The 17,132-nt window shown below is 27.6% G+C and overlaps 1 protein-coding gene across 1 annotated transcript; it reads left to right on the top strand.

The window, feature by feature from the left end:
• Positions 1-7,315: 7,315 nt before the first annotated feature.
• On the top strand, positions 7,316-15,534 carry LOC101220190 (aluminum-activated malate transporter 2). Its single transcript, XM_004139092.3, has 6 exons — positions 7,316-7,676; positions 8,422-8,562; positions 10,234-10,506; positions 13,853-13,965; positions 14,103-14,246; positions 14,811-15,534. Exons 1-6 carry the CDS (start codon positions 7,409-7,411, stop codon positions 15,246-15,248), a joined length of 1,377 nt encoding a protein of 458 aa, XP_004139140.1. The 5' UTR covers positions 7,316-7,408; the 3' UTR covers positions 15,249-15,534.
• The last annotated feature ends 1,598 nt before the right edge of the window (positions 15,535-17,132 follow it).

Here is a 17,132-nt window from a genome sequence, read left to right as displayed (position 1 = left end):
TACTCTTTAAAATGAGAATAAGCAAAAAAAAAAAAAATTAGTAAAAATAACTAAATCAATTGGTCAAAGTAACTAAATCAATTAGTTAGACTAACTAGAGGAGAAATACTAAATGTGTGGTAAGTTTTGGTTGTCAAAGACACGATACTGTTTTGAAGTGTAGGCAAAAGTTGGTATTATTTCAAGACTAAAATTTTTAGCTATTTGAAGGATCCGTTTTGGTTAAAACCAATCATATTCTTCATCCATGGAGAGGCACAAAAAGAAAAAAAGCCAAAAAAAAAAAAAAAACTATAGATTTTTAAAACTTCTACATTCCATAACCACCACTTTTCTTCGCGTTCGTTTTCTTAGAAAAAACAACAAATCTACTTTCTTTCTAACAACTCATAAATATGAATATTTCTCTAAAAACTTCCTATAATGTAAAGAATCCAACACACAAAAAAAACTCTAACTTAGTTAGTGATGTATGATGACTAGTCATCGTACATATCTACACTTACATTGAGAGTGAATTTGGTGTTTTAAATTTGAACCTTTTTCATTTTTATTTTGTTCCTCTTATTTCCCTACTTTTTTTTTTTACATTTATTTTCTTATGGTCGTGTCACTCTCTTTTTTTTTTTTTTGTTGATTTATTCTTAAACCTTGTTCTTTAACCATTTAACTTTATTTCGGTATGATTAACATTTTTTTTTATCTAATTCTTTTTTTCTTCTCTTTGAATCATTCATTATTGTTTCTTTTGCATTTCCTATTTTCTATGCTATTTAATATTATATTTTTTCCACCTTTCATCAATTTAATATGTTATTATTAATAGTTGTTACCTTTTTTAAGAAAAATAAAGACGGTGGAATCTAGAAAATTTGAAAGGTCGATCTTCTAAAATTGTTTAGGTGAGAAGTTGATTATTTGCAAATTTAAGATTGAAATTCAATAATTTTTTTAGGTTGACTCTTTATGAATTCAAGATTGAAATTCAATAATTTTCCTCCAAAACGTAATGTTCTTTTTTCTATTTCATTATGCTTCTTTAAGTTATATTAATTGTCTATGTAATATATACCGTTAATTGCTGCACATTCATATTCAACACAATATTTCCTTATTTGTTAAATTTCTTTCAACACATTTGGAAGTTGTTTAAATTATATCCTTTGTAATTATTAAAAAGAACTAATGTATCATTTCAAGGATTCTAAATTCTTTTTATCTTTCTAACCAACATATTTTTTTTATAAAATTTTCAACGATCGAATCTAGAAAATTTAGTAATTTGATTTTCTGAAATTCTTGGAGCGAAAAAAATGATTTTTTTGGAAATCCAAGAGCATCTACGATATGATTTTTTTTATTAAAATCTTAATATGCTATTTTGTGTTAGTTTAATTGGTTATGATACTTCTTTACTCTTGCTTTTATCTATCTAATTTTTCTATTAAGTTCCATCTTGATTTCTATTTAAGATTTATAAATTTTTTTATTAGAAGTTTCAATGTTTTAAAATCTTTAAAATTTGAATTTGTATGAGTTTTAAAATATTTCACAAAACTATTTTTTAAAATCATTTAAATTCATCTATGTAATCTTGGAAATTTGGGAGTTCAATTTTTTAGAATTCTTGAAGTCACATATCTCGGAGCTAAAATTTGATCCAAAAAAAATGATTTAAAAAAATCTTTATTAGAAGATCATTTCTGGGAAGAATTTTGAGAAATTGTAATAATTTTTCACTTTTCTTAAGTCAAGATAATTATTTTCGATATAGTCTAATTGATTGCTCTTTAGTTATTTTATGAGATCGTTCTACAAATATTGGAAGTAACGAGGGATAAAATAAAAAAATTGTTTTTAAAAGAAATTAGATAATATTTTAAATTCAAGATTTGAAGTTTCACCACTATTTTATGAACAAATGTTGTAGGGTGCTAACATCTTCCTCATACACGAACTCAACTCTAGTTTTCACATACTACTTTTTATTTTATTTAAAAATTATTGACTTTATTTTGGTGTCTAACACATTGTAAAAAAGATTGGTGGTGACTCCTCAATTTATTTTATTTTAAGATTAACCCATTTCGAGGATGTCAGTCGCTTCGCTAGTCTCAAACACGTGACAACACTTCGCTTTAACTAGAAATTATTAAAACTAGCCACAACAAAAGTCAAGAATATTTCCTTTAAGCATGTTCCTAATCAACTTTATTTTCTATATACAAATCTTGTATATTATCTCTATATATGTAGGACAAAGTACAAAAGAGAATATATTGTTAATGCATACCAAAACATTTTGTTCCATAATCCATAAAATTAACACTCTTTGTAGCAAAATACCTTTCTAATAATAAGAAGAAAAAGAAAAGTTAGTTTCAGCTGTGATTCAATCTTTCCTATTCTTCTATAAAGGTAAAATTTTGAGATTTCTTAAAACATTAAATTTTACCACAATTTTCAAATATATATGCCAAAATTCTTATACATTTTTTTTTAATAACTAAAGTAGCATATTTTTTTTTATAATACCTTTACAACAAGGCATGTGAGAAGATATTGTAGCTTGTTTCTCATCTGGCATCTTATTATTCTTATCATAAATTCCAAAAAGTAACTTGCTATATATATATGTGTGTTCATATAATTATATTATATAATATATAAAATAACAAAATTATTTAAAATATTTACAAATGTACAAAAGTTTCCAACTCTATTCTGCTATATTTGAAAACTTTTTTTCTTTTGTATTTATCTAATCGAGAAAAAAAAAAACCTATTCCCTCGCACCTAAGAACAAGTTAAATGAATGAAATAATAGATGAAGTACATTGGTTATAGAAGATGGGTGGCCAAAAATAAAACACCAGCTAAAAAGAAAATTAGAGGGAAGAAAAAGAGATGGTTGGCAGAGGCAGCCAAGTTTTTTATGCCTCAGCAGATTTTGCAGAGAAAGTTCCTATGATCACCAAGTTTGTTGGAATCAGAATATGTCTAATGTTTGATTCTTGCTTGCAAACTTTGTAATGATTTTTATTTTTTTAATTTTCAAGTTGGGGATTCATTTGATTTGAAAGGCGAATTTTCTTTTCTAATTTTATAGTTTATTTCAAAGAGAATACATGAAAAAGTAAATAATGAAAGTTTTTATTCCTTGTCTAACAAATAAGTTTACATACACATGATATACACTCTATACATGTTTGATATACAGTTCATACGCATTTGATACCACTTGAATTAACATATGATATACACTTGATATATACTTAGTACACATTTCATACACACTTGAAATATCAAATATTCAGATTTATGATAAAATATTTTCAATTTTTGTCATAGGAGTGGAAAAACAAAACTATATATTTAACTGTAAAAATATAAACCACAAATACATACTATTATAATCTAAAAACAAAATGTTCATGACAAGAAAAAATCCAATCTAAGTGATACACACAATATATACATGACACAAACTTGTTGTATTTGATAAAACTTGACATACCTGATATTTCCAATATACACTTAATACACTTGATATGTATTTAATACACACTTTAGATATATTTATATATATAAATGTTGAAAATGATCAAATATATAAAAAATTTTAAATAAAAATGCCTAGAGGAATTTGGCTAAATAGAGCCCTGTGAATTTTTTTTGTAAATAAGTTAATTTTTATGAACTTTAGAATTAAAAAACATGAAATACATTTTAAGGAGCGTTTGGGTTAAAGAATGAGTTATTATAATTGAGTTTTATAATATAGTTTGCCTTTAACGTGTAAATTATTTTAGTTGGGCTTATAATTGTACATATTTATGGTTTATAATTTTACAATAAATATATATACTTTTTCCCAATTTCTTAACAAAAGTTTAAAATATTTTATCATAAACCCAAATATTTGATATTTGAATTGTGTATCAAATATATTAAATGTGTACCAAATGTATCACGTATATCAAGTGTGTATTAGGAGAGTATGAAGTATAACAAATGTGTATCACATGTGTATCAAGTGTATAAAAAAAGATGTATCAATAGTGTATATGATAATATATTGAGTGTGTATGAGTAATATATCAATATGTATTCGATAGGTCAGATGTATTAGATATATTATGTGGGTTTGATTTTGTCTTTTCTTTTTAACTTTTTGGAAAACTTTGTGTAAAAAAGTAAATATGTTTGTGGTATGAACCTAATTTTTTTAATTAACTTATTCTACCAGACACGAAATAACACCTTAAAAGTTTATAGTGAAAGTATTATCATATGATAATTTTACAAAATAAATCCACAATATAAACTCGTAACAGAGATTGTTTCCGAGATTTATTCAATGTGCATTCACTAAATTTAAACAACTAAAGTACAGAAAGATAATGATATTTTAATAAATTTTTAATGTATGAATATCTTATATCTTAAACATTAATGATGAGATTAAACTAATGTGAGAGATCTTGAATTATAGCAAGAGAGTACTTGCAAATATAGAAAAAAGAAAAAGTAAAAGAAATATGATTTTCAAATTATTTGTTATCTAGTTTTACCTCTTTCAATATATTCTTTTATTTTTTTAAACTATTATTTGGTTCAAGATCGTAGAGTAAATATAAAAGATTTATTTTTATTTATTTTTTTCAAATGGTTATTTGGTTGTTTAAGATTGTGTGTCAAATATAAAATATAAAAAAAATAGTTCAAAATATTAAATAGTCAAATCTAAACGATAATGTATTCAAAATAGCTAAATCTAACCAATCGTGTACCAAGGAATCTTAAACAAATTATTTAGATTTGACTAGCTAAATTTAAAAGATCAAATCTAAACTACAAATCTAACAATCGTGTACAAAATTTTTTTGAAAAAAAATTGTTGAGATATGACTGTCCAAATTTAAATGATCAGATCTAAACAATCATGTACCAAATTTAAATATTCGTGTACCAAAAAAATTTGAAAAAAATCGTTTAGATTTGACTTTACAAATTTAACGATTAAATCTAAACAATCATGTACCAAAGAATAGTTAAATTTAAACGATAATGTACAAAAATTGTTTAGATTTGGCTATCTAAAAGGAAAGAATAGTCAAATCTAAATGATCATTTACCAAATATATTACATGCGTTGGACGACGATAATTTTTTTGTATTTTTTATTGTGGTTTTTTTTTCAAAATTGTTCTATATAGTATAAATATTTTGTGACTTTGTTATATTTTTTAAAAGACTTCGTACTAGTTAGTTTATTTTAATTTTAAAAATTTTATATGAGTATTCCATCGGTTCATATATTGCATGCATATACACATACATATGCATGCATATACATATGTTATGTGTATGTATATATATCTATATGTATGTATGGGTAGGTATATATAAAAAATAAAAAATATATATATATTAAATATATATTTTTTTCTCTTTCTTTTCATCGACCTTAAAAAGAGATTAATAGGTGCATTTAAATATCTCAATTAACCGACATAAATATACATGTTAGGATTATTTATATTGACTATAATTCAATAATTTATCAAATAGTCATTTGAAAACCATTTTAACTGTATCATGGACATTTTTAAACAGAGTCAAACGAACCAAAATATTTACAAAATATATCAAAATTTCATATATATCATCGATAGATACGGATATAGAATGATACACTGGTATAATCTATCCGTATCACTGATAGAACCTACTAAATTTTATAAATATTTTCAAATATTTTTATTATTTACCATAACTTGGTGTATGTATATAAAGTGTTAATTAATTAAAAATTCATTTAAGGTATATAATGCCTATATCCAGTACTTATTAATGTATTTAAGTTGAAAAAAAATAGGAACACCTTTTAAATAAGTAGCAAGTTTTTTAGCCTCAATATTATGTAGAGCGGAATAACAATCAATCTTTTATAAAATTTTGAAACAGTATAGATGTATATAAAAGAAACAGAACTCGATAGATGTAATATCAATGCCTCTAGAACCCTCAATAGCCATATGGTCTTCCATTGACAAATTTTTCTCTAACCCTCTCCTTTTGAACTTGGATGTATTTCTAATACCGTTGAACTCTTCTCCGGCTCCTCCTGTATTAAACTCTCGTCTTCTTATATCGAATACACATCTTGTATGGTGATGCCAGGGTGTGTTATAAATATGTGTACTTAACTATTCTATTGCTGTTAAAGGAAAATCAATGTCTCTTGAACCCTTTTTTCTATGTGTGTTAAATAGTTGATAATAAACATCCAATTCTTGTAGCATTTTTATGTAAATGCTTAATGTTCTTTTAGGAAATGACTCAATCAATATCACTTGATTTATGACTTTGATTGGTCCATTGTGTGATTAATATAGATATGATCAACTTTATAAAAGTTGGCTTTCAACGGCTGAAATTGATACCATATGGTTAAGGAATATATGCAATAGCACATAACCCCATAACCAAGAAGATCAAGCCCTTCTCACACTAATGGTTGCAAAATCTTTAAAACTTTAACTTTACAACACCTCTTCACACGTGTGCCTCACACGCTTTTTAAATTATATTTTTATGCAAAACGTTTTTTTCCTTTTTGTAATGATTTTTAACCAAAAATTTAATTATATAACTGCTTGATTTTCTTTGTACTTAAAAAAATATTCCCAAGTAAAAATATCAATGTTTATAAGCATTTAAAAACTCACCCCAAGTTGTGAAAGTTATCTATTTTTCCAAAGGTAATATTCTCAACATGTCCTTCAATTTGGGAAAGCTAACTTATCTATTTTCCAAAGATAACACTCTCAACATGTCCTTCAAGATCCGATTTTAAAGTTCTTACATCATATATAAATGTATAGATAATCAATATTTAGGGTTAATGGACTTTGTTATCATACTAGATAAATTTGAGATTTCATTCCAAAATTAATGGACTATATAAAGAGAAGAGTAACACTTGTAAATCTAATAAAAATTCTCTCTACTTTTAACATTCATTTCAAAAATAATTATCTAGTCAAAAACACTTGTTACACTATCTTCAATTTTAACCAAAATACTTACTATTTAAAACAAACCCTTTAAAGAAGACATATATTTGCCAAACTCACACACTTCAGAGAAGTTAATGGATGACAACAAGACTACAAGTTGGGAGTACATTTTCAAACAACTTTAATTTCAATAGCCTTTCATTTGGTTACTTTTACAATTTACAGCAACAAAAAAAAAGTAGACACGAACATAATATTTTGTGTTGTTATATATAATAGATCATATGCTCCAACACACACATTCCACAAAGCCATTGAATACCCTTTTGAATTGCCAACAATTCTTCTTTCTCTCTAGCTCCCTTTTTTCCTCTCTTAAGCAAATGGAAATGGAGTGTGATGAAAAAGTAAGGGTAGGGAAGAGGATGTCTTTATGGATGAAGGGTTTATTTGCAAAATTAGTGGAAATTGGAAACGAGACAAAAGCTTTGTGGAAAGATGATCCAAGAAGGGTTATTCATGCACTAAAATTAGGGCTTACACTCACAATTGTCTCACTACTTTACTATTACAGACCACTTTATGATAACTTTGGAGTTTCAGCAATGTGGGCTGTCATGACTGTTGTTGTTGTTTTTGAATTCTCAGTAGGTATGATTACTTCTTTTTATTTTTATTTTTATTTTTTAAACTTTTGGCTTTTTGACGCTCTTCTCTCGTTGTTGTCTTTGAAGTTTCAGTGAGTGTTCATCGCTTTTTACACTTCTTTTTACCCAACATCTAAGAATAAAGCTTACCCCATGTGGCCAATCTTTTTTTAATTAACTCATCCAAGAAAAAACAAAATTCAGAAATCTTTCTCCATCTACCAAGATTTTACTGGTCAAAAGCAAGTTTTATTTGCTTTTAACCTAGTTAGCACAGGTAATTATGTTTAAGCTTTAGACACATTCTTTAAGAAAAAAAGATACTGTTAAACAATGTTTTGTTAGCTAAATATACTATATAACAAAATTTGGTTGTATATGATCAGAGCTGCCCTTAAAAATTAAAAATTTGAACAACTTTACAGTATATGATGGACCACAAGTGATTTTTGAAAGGATTAAAAACCATTTTATTGTTTTCAAAATTTGAATGATAAAATACACATTTTGGAATGATTTTAACTGTTTGAAAATGATCCCTTATCAAATATGTCAAAAACATGTTTGTTAAGCAAAACACTGTTAAATTGAATACACTGGAATGTAATAAAAATGTGTTTGAAAATTTTCAAACTTATTTTAAATGAATGGAAGATTGAAAAATATGAGTTTGATATGTGTATATAGATATTGTAAGGAAGCAATGCACAATGCATATTATAGTTGTATGATTGAAAAAATAATGACAGGAGCAACAGTGGGAAAAGGGTTGAATAGGGCATTTGCAACACTGTTTGCTGGTGGTTTAGGAGCTGGAGCTCATCACTTGGCTGCTCTATCTGGACGTGTTGGCCAACCAATCATTACTAGTATCTTTGTCTTCTTAATTGGTAAACTATATTCTTCTCTTTTTATATATATATTTTCAAACTTTTAATAAAATAAGGGTTTTCTTAATTAGTCTCTGAGTTTAGAAGAAAACACTTACAATAATTTCTTTGATCTCTAATTTCTTAGACAATTTATTAACTCTTACCATTTTGTTTCATCCTTTTAAATAATGATATCACGTTTCAAATGAGAAACATAATTGCCAATATTATTTATCCTCTCTTTTTCCTTTTTCTTCTTTCCCCTCCTTAACTAAAGTATGACTTAACTGCTTACTTTCAAACTTTCCTCATCTCCCTTTTCCAATAAACTATGAGCAGCAACGTTTTTTCTTCTTTTTGTTTTATTTTCAAATATAACAAAATCAACCAAAATATTTATAAAATATAATCAAATATTATATTCTATTAATAATTCATATCGATCGATCTGTCAATATGTATCACTATAAAATATAAAATATAAAATTTTACTATATTTCATAAATATTTTAGTGTTTTATCTTTTATAATAATTTTTCACACGAAAATAGTTTATTATTATTATTAATTTTATCTATTTCTAATTAGGGCTTCCGTGTAAAGGAAATGAAGAGATGGAAGAGATAATCTTAAAAAAAAATTGTAAAAAATAGTAAATTTGATAAAAATATTTACTAACATAACATATAGAGATACTCTTGAAAGTAAAGTGTTGCTGTTGTTTTTGTTAAACATTGTAAAGCATAGTGAAAAAAGTATATATATATTTTTTTTACAAATTAAAAGTGTCTTTTACTAACTTTTTATAATCAAAAGGTGTTTGAAAAATAATTGTAAAATCAGATTTTAAAAAAAAAAAACCTTTAAAATTGTGTTTTTGACTATTTCAATAAGTGCTTATATAAGAAGTTAAAAACATATATACTTTTTTCTTTAAAAGGCAAATGTGCTAATACATAGTAAAGGTTTTATGGATTTTTAATTAATTTGATCTATAAAGTCTAAACAAATCCAATTTATCCATCGACTTTCTATATTATAAGAAAAGTAATTCATTTTAGTTTGATTTTGAGAAGGTCTGGTCACCTTTATACATCTCATTATTTCATAAAAATCCACTTCCTTTCCTACCCAAAAACTTTCCCATTCATCTACTGTTTTACCTTAATCAAACTCTACCATCTGTCTAATGTTTGAATAGCTTAGAGATCTTTCCAATGGATTTTAACCGAACATTAAGAACTAAAATTAAATTTATAAAACCAATGATAAGAATAAAATCAACAAATTCCAAAACATGTAAAGAAGTACATTAAAAGAAAAAGAAAGAATAGTCAATTTAGTTGTAAAATTAAATGCATTAGTTCCTTAATTAATATAACTTACCCAAAATAATCTTAACCACTAATCAACAGAATCATTTCCTTTAATAACTATTTGATTGATTTTCTTTTTATCAAAATACAAGTAGGGAAGGGATAAGAGATAAAGAGATAAAGAGATAAGAGATACATCGGAATATCTCAACTATGTTATGTTGAGCTTCCATTAACGTTATTGTATACATGTTTCTCCTCTATTGATTATCAAATGAGGCCTCTCTTTACGGAAAAGAATTTAATTATATGAATACTTTAATGGTAATTAAAGTCATGACGTTAGGAATGATTTGCTTTTGGTGTTGAACAGCTTGCACATTGACGTTTATGAGGTTTTTTCCAAGTATCAAAGCAAAATACGATTACGGAATGATGATCTCCATTTTATCGTTCTCTTTTGTATCCATATCCGGGCTTCGAGATGATGAAATATTTTTGCTTCTTCAGAAGAGGGTTTCAACAATCTTCCTTGGTGTTTGTGTTTGTCTTATCATTTCTATCTCTATTTCCCCATTTTGGGCTGGTCAAGATCTTCACAATCGAATTGCTCTCAACATTGAATACCTAGCACTCTTCTTTGAAGGTATACATATCTATATAACATTTATTTACATAACAAATTATTTGCACGTTAGAGCCCAAATAATATAACAACCTACTAAGATCACTTCCAAGACAATCAAGCAAACAATAGTACTGCTCCAGTGCACCACAAATTAATCACCAAGCAATCAATACATAATGGATAGCAATAAACCATAAAATCTTTGAAGATGAAACAAAGAACACACATGAATTAGACGTGAAAAGCCTCATGAATATGAAGAGTAACAACCATGGGACTTTTGAGGAGCCAACCCTTGTCACCTTCTCTTACTATTATAAAATTGAAAGGAAAAAAAATCCAAATGAGTCCTCCAATGATTTGTTACCTACCAATTACCAAATATATACTTTTTTCATACATAAGAGGTAACACTACAATAAAAAGAATGAAAAATCACCCTTTTTACAGATTATGTTCAGTAACAATTACGAATAAACCAAGTATTAAAATAACGATCTAATCGTTCAAAACAACAAGTTGACCAAATTTCAGCAAGATCCAGCAATTCAAACTTTGGCATTGGTAAAATTGTGTGGAAGCTGTCCTCGAAAAAGCCCAAACTGCCTCTGCTTCTCTCTGATTTTTGTCTCTTTTTTTCATCTCCTTCCCCTTGGGTCATACCCATATAACGTAAACGAAAACATAATGCTTTCAAAATGGGTCAAGCAAAAGTTAATCAAAGTTGGGCTAAACATATAACCTAATATTTTGGGCGTACAAAACACAAGTTTAAAAATAAAGTCTTTGCTTGTGCAACAAGTGGGCTCAACACCCACAACACTATAGTCTAAGTATGTTATTTTATATTAGCTACAATTATTTTATAACACTTTATGACTAAAACAATGCTCTAAAACTATAACACTTTTAACCAACAATGTTAGTGACAAAGTGACATTGTATAAAACCGCCATCTTAAGCATGAAACAATAATGGGTTGGAAGGTATTTTCTTTTGAAATAGAATAGAAGTGACTTTAGCTAACTAAAGATAACTTGATTAATTTGATCTTTTTTGACATGTTTGGGGGTAAGAGTGGAGTGAAGTGGGCTATAATAGTCCACTCATTTGTGGCAAGATTTAGTTTTAGTTGAGGATTAATTAGGATTAGCTTTTAAATTAATTAACCCATATGTCATTACTATTCTTTAACCCAAGAAGCATTTATATCAAAGGGATTGGGATGTTAATTCGTCGACCAACTTTCGAAATACACCAATAGTGATCGTCGTCGACCAATCTCCGACCACCACCTCCGGTGACTCCATCGGAAAACTTCTAACAACCAACTCCAACGACAGTTGCTTGCCAACCTCCGGTTTTCATCGTTCTGTCACACCTCCTTCTAGACCACTTACTCTCCACCTCAAAGGTGGCATGAAGCCAACATACACCGTTCACCTACTCAACGATACCTACTGACCTTACTTAACTAAAACTAAATCAAACCCAAAATACAATATACAAAAGAAATAAAACAAACTTAGATATATATGTAGTACTAAAACCCAAAATACAACTATGAGTATGATATAAACATAAGTACATTAACCAAACACCAAAGTAACACAATACTAATACAAAATCCTTACACCCCACATCTAGTACTACTAATACATACTCAAGTACATACAAGAAGATACTATTGTACAATACATATTGGTTACAAACTCAAAATGACACTAACAGATAGGTAGTCGAAGTTAGGTGCAAGGTCCACAAAGTGTATCTGGAAAGTAAGAAAACATCTTTGAAAAGCATGAGTTAAAGCTCAAAGAGTAATTGGTTATAAATACTAAACATGCTAAATAAAGCATGATAATCCAAACAATTCCTAATAAATACATTTTAGCAAAACAAAGCAAAACATATGTTTATCAAACTAAAATAGTTTATCTCAAACATTCTCTTTCAGTTGCTATACCATAAATCACTGTTTATCTAAAAGGAAAAAGTCTAGACGTAGAAACCCTATCCCTTAATACCATACTTACGAGACAAAAATCTAGGCATCAATAGTGCCCTATCTTGTTATAGCTAGCTAATATGAGATGAAAAATCTAGGCGTTTGTAGAGGTTAGCTCTCATCTCTAACCTAGTACAAGTGATGAGAAATCTAGGTATATCTACTGTCTCATCTCTAATTTCGCACAACATGGCCATGTGACATCGAGATGTGTATCACTTCGCACACGTGCCTTCGCAAATAGATGCGCATCTCGCCTCACATGCAAGGTCTTACGAACGACCTTGGCGCATCACTTATGTCGCTTGGTTGTTCCTTGGCTGTGCTACACACCCATACTTTAGGCTGAAATAACCTCATTATTTTAATGATGCATGCTTGATAAGCCCTTCACCTACCTAGAAACTGCGAAAATTGCAAAAAAAAAAGAACACTTTCCACTTCCAACACTTATAACTCTCAATGAAACCATCAAAATGAAAATGTTTTTCTTCTTCAAACCTTCTTAGAATTGTCTTAACTTGCTTACCTAAATATATCAGCATCAAATTCAAAGGGAATCGATCTGTAGCCTCCAAAGACTCAATTAGTGATAATCATCGTGGAGCAATCTTTGACTACCACCTCTGGTGACTCAATCAGTGAACTTCTGATAACCAACTCTAGTGACCATCACCACGGATCAATCTTGAAAATTTTTAATAAAAACATTTTTAGCATATATAACAAACTAAAGCAATTTTTTATATACAAATACTAAAAAAAAGGTTATAGAACAAAGATTGTATTTTTATTCTAACAAGTTTTTATCAAAGTTTAAATAAAAATGATTTAAAAATGATTTTTGAAAAACATTTTTCTAAGTCAATCCAAATACACCTATAGCTTAATTATAATATTATTCACTTTCTTACACTTCTTTTCTTGCAAAATTCTACTTGTTAATAGTCATATCTAGAGATTATCGTTAAATTTATTAAATGAACAATCCAATTAACAAGATTTAATTAAATCATATATTAATTTCTATAAAATATATTATAATATAAAATTGCAGAAGACAACCTCTCAAGTAGTAATAAATTAGTTTGTGTATAATTAATCGGTGGAAGGTACGATTCGATTTTTTTAAAAAATGGTATTTCATGTATGCAAAATATGTATGCTAAAAGAATAATAGTGAAAAAAATAAATATGAAATCACACATAGAATAATAATAAATTTGTACCTCAAACACAGATTATAATAAATCAGATTATAATATAATGCACCCCAAACGAAATTGTTCTTTCTAATTGTGATGAAATTGTTTACTTAGAAACTACTCAAGAAGATTTTTGGAATATTTTTCACAGGATATGGATCAGAATACTTCAAAACTTTACAAGATAGAGAGGCCAACAAAGATGAAAATTTTAGTCAATCATACAAAAGTATTCTCAAATCAAGCGGCATTGAAGATACATTGGTATATTTCTCTCTTTCACTTTATCTCTCTTTTATGCTAATTTAATCATTTGTGAATTCTAAACCCTGCGTATGAATTTACCTCTCTCATTTATGTTTATTTTACACATATTTGTAACATTTGACACCTTTTCACAGTATAATTTTGCAAGGTGGGAGCCTGGCCATGGATGTTTCCAATTTCGTCATCCATGGAAGCAGTACCTTAAAATTGGAGCCCTAACTTACCAATGTGCCTTTAGAGTTGATGCTCTTCATCGCAATCTCTCTTCTAATTTTCAAGTAATAATATTCTCTTGCTTCTTTGACTCCAAACTCTCGTTAAAATATCATTTTGGTGTAAAATGTTTGTTATACCGTAGTCATTATTGATTTCACTAATTCTTAAAAATACTACACTAGGTCTGTAAATTCTAGCCTAAATCAATTTTAATCTATTCTATTGATGTCTCACTGAACTTTTTAAACATTTATTTACTGTTATGAATTATTTTGAAAAGAATCTATGAAGCTACTGATCTCTATTTAGGTTTCAACAAATGGTAAAGGTGAAATTGAGCATGTATATTAAAGTCATTTAATTAGTGTGGACCTAATACTAATTTAGTTGAAATATTATTATGTACCTAGTCATCCACGTTACATTTTTTTTTTAAAAAAAAAAATGGACATCCACATGATCTGATTTCATTCTAAATCACGATTTAACATTAAAGCTTTTATAGGTTTAGGGTTTAAATAATTTAATATCATATCAAATACTCTAATCTAAATTCCATTATCATTCTTTGTAAGCCACCAAAAGGGTTTTTTCCCCCCTCTAAGAATCACCATTTATTGTTGTAGCTATCACAAGAAATTCGAGCAGAAATCCAAGAACCATGCATGGAGATGAGCATGGAATCAGGTAAGACACTACGGAAGTTAGTTTCATCCATAAGGGAAATGAATCAACCAACTCAAGCAGAAATCCACATACACAACTCAAAAGCAGCTGCCAAAAAGCTCAAAGCCTCACTCAAATCATCACGCATGTGGGAAAATTGTGATCTTTTGACACTCATCCCGGCAGCCACCATCGGATCACTACTCATTGACGTGGTTGATTGTACCGAGAAAATTGCAGAGGCTGTTCAAGAACTTGCCTCTTTGGCACATTTCAAGAGTGCCAAACCTGGTGTGGTGTCTTTGGTAAAATCAGAGGCAGCAGTTCAAAGTGGAAAGGAAAAGGTGCAGCCTAATATTGGTCTTCCTTTTGTTACAATACCAATCAGTACAGGGTGAAATTGAGGGTGTGATTATATGGAAATGAAACCAACAAATAATCAGTTTTGGTCTTTACTTCTTATGATTGTAGTAAATTGATTGAGGCTGATGTTGTTGGTTGATCTTCAAAGAGCTTATTTTGGGTAGTTTTTATTCAGTAATCCAAAATAATCATTTTATATTATTTTTAGTTGATTAGTAGACTGTTGTGAGTTTATATATTTATAAAACACAATAGAAGAAATGTTTACCTAATGTGGTGTAAAAGTTAACTAATAACATTATTTCTTTTGGTCGGTGTTAATTATATGGGTTGTTTTTCGACTCGAGTGCAAAATAGTCATAAAATAGGAATAGAAGCAACAAAACAAAAAAATTAAGTATTCACGTTTTTTTTGTTTACGGAGGAGCTTCTTCCTCAAAACGATTACAACTTCGAATTCTTGTACAAAATGTTTGTTTTCCTTATTTTTCTTTTGTTCACTTGAGTTTCGGATGCATGATAAAATTGGTGCTTGATAACACCACTAAAAAACAACGTCATTTAGAATAATAAAGGGGTAGTTGTAAATTTAGCAATTAGATTCAAAATAATTAAGTATATAGCAACATTCTAAAATTTTTGCAAATATAGTAAAATTTGGCAAATTCTATCAATGATATGAGTCTATCAACGATAGATCATGTTGCAAATATTGGTCTATCACTGATAGACTATATGAAGTGTATTAGCGATACAAGTCTATCCGTGATAGTTTTGCTGTATTTGTAATTTTTTTTATAATTTTGCTATATCCTTAATTATTATTGTTGAAATGGTTCCATTCCAATTTCTCAATAATAAAAGTAAATAACATGAATAATGATATTTCAAAATATTATAAAAAATACATCATTTCAGAATTTTTTTTAAAGATATATAAATAACATACATTTTAAAATAACAAAGGCATTATGCATATACATTTAATATATATATTTTATTCATTTTTCTAAAATAGATATAACTACACCAATATAGATTTTTTAAAAAACTAAAAAGGAATAAAAAATAGGGAAATTGCATGTGATGACAAAAAAAAAAATTTTAAAACACCCCATAGCATTTTTTTTTCTTTTGCATATTGGAAATATGATAAATATAATATGACAAGTAATTAGATAGATAAAACGGTTATTAGAGTGCTATTAAAGGGCTATCACTGGGTTATTCGATTTTAAATTTGCTACTTTTACAATTTTAAAAATATAGTGACATAGGTCCTATTATCAAAAAATTTTTTGTTATTTTTGCAAACGCCTATAAAAATTATTAATAAACGTAACTGCACTGAATTTAAGGAATCTAATCTAAAATATAATTTCAAATTGTTATTAAAAATATATATTATATATATTATTTAGGGGAATTGTGAAAGATAACAAACTTGACAAAATATTTACAACATATAGCAAAAATTTTAAATTCTATCAATAATAGATATTAATAGACATTTATATGCTTCTATCAATGATATTGATAGACATTGATAGAAGTTTATCAGTTTCTATCATTGATAAAATCCAAAATTTTGCTATGACTTCTAAATATTTTAACTTAGAGGAATTTGCAAAAATGACAAAATAAGTTATAATAATTAAATCCATAGTACACACATTTTATTATTTGCGAAAATGGCAAAACGAAACCCAACCCACACATCAAGCGGTAAAATCTCACAAATGTCCTTGTTACTAATATACGTTTGATACACCTTATATATGTCTGATACACCTAATACACCCACTATACACCTAATACTTCTTGATACATCCAATACATTTGATTGATAACGCTTGATACACATAATACTCTTTGATACACTCGATATCGAAACATTACTAATATATATTGTTTGATAC

This window comes from Cucumis sativus, chromosome 1, assembly GCF_000004075.3.
Source record: "Cucumis sativus cultivar 9930 chromosome 1, Cucumber_9930_V3, whole genome shotgun sequence".
NCBI lineage: Eukaryota > Viridiplantae > Streptophyta > Magnoliopsida > Cucurbitales > Cucurbitaceae > Cucumis > Cucumis sativus.
This window is presented reverse-complemented; position numbering and strand designations above follow the sequence as displayed.

Excerpts from the sequence above, each read along its gene's own strand:
- LOC101220190 (XM_004139092.3), top strand. The coding sequence starts at position 7,409 with ATGGAAATGGAGTGTGATGAAAAAGTAAGGGTAGGGAAGAGGATGTCT. Across the intron at positions 8,563-10,233 it reads TATCTTTGTCTTCTTAATTG|CTTGCACATTGACGTTTATG; the intron begins GTAAACTATATT and ends GGTGTTGAACAG. Across the intron at positions 14,247-14,810 it reads ATCTCTCTTCTAATTTTCAA|CTATCACAAGAAATTCGAGC; the intron begins GTAATAATATTC and ends TTATTGTTGTAG.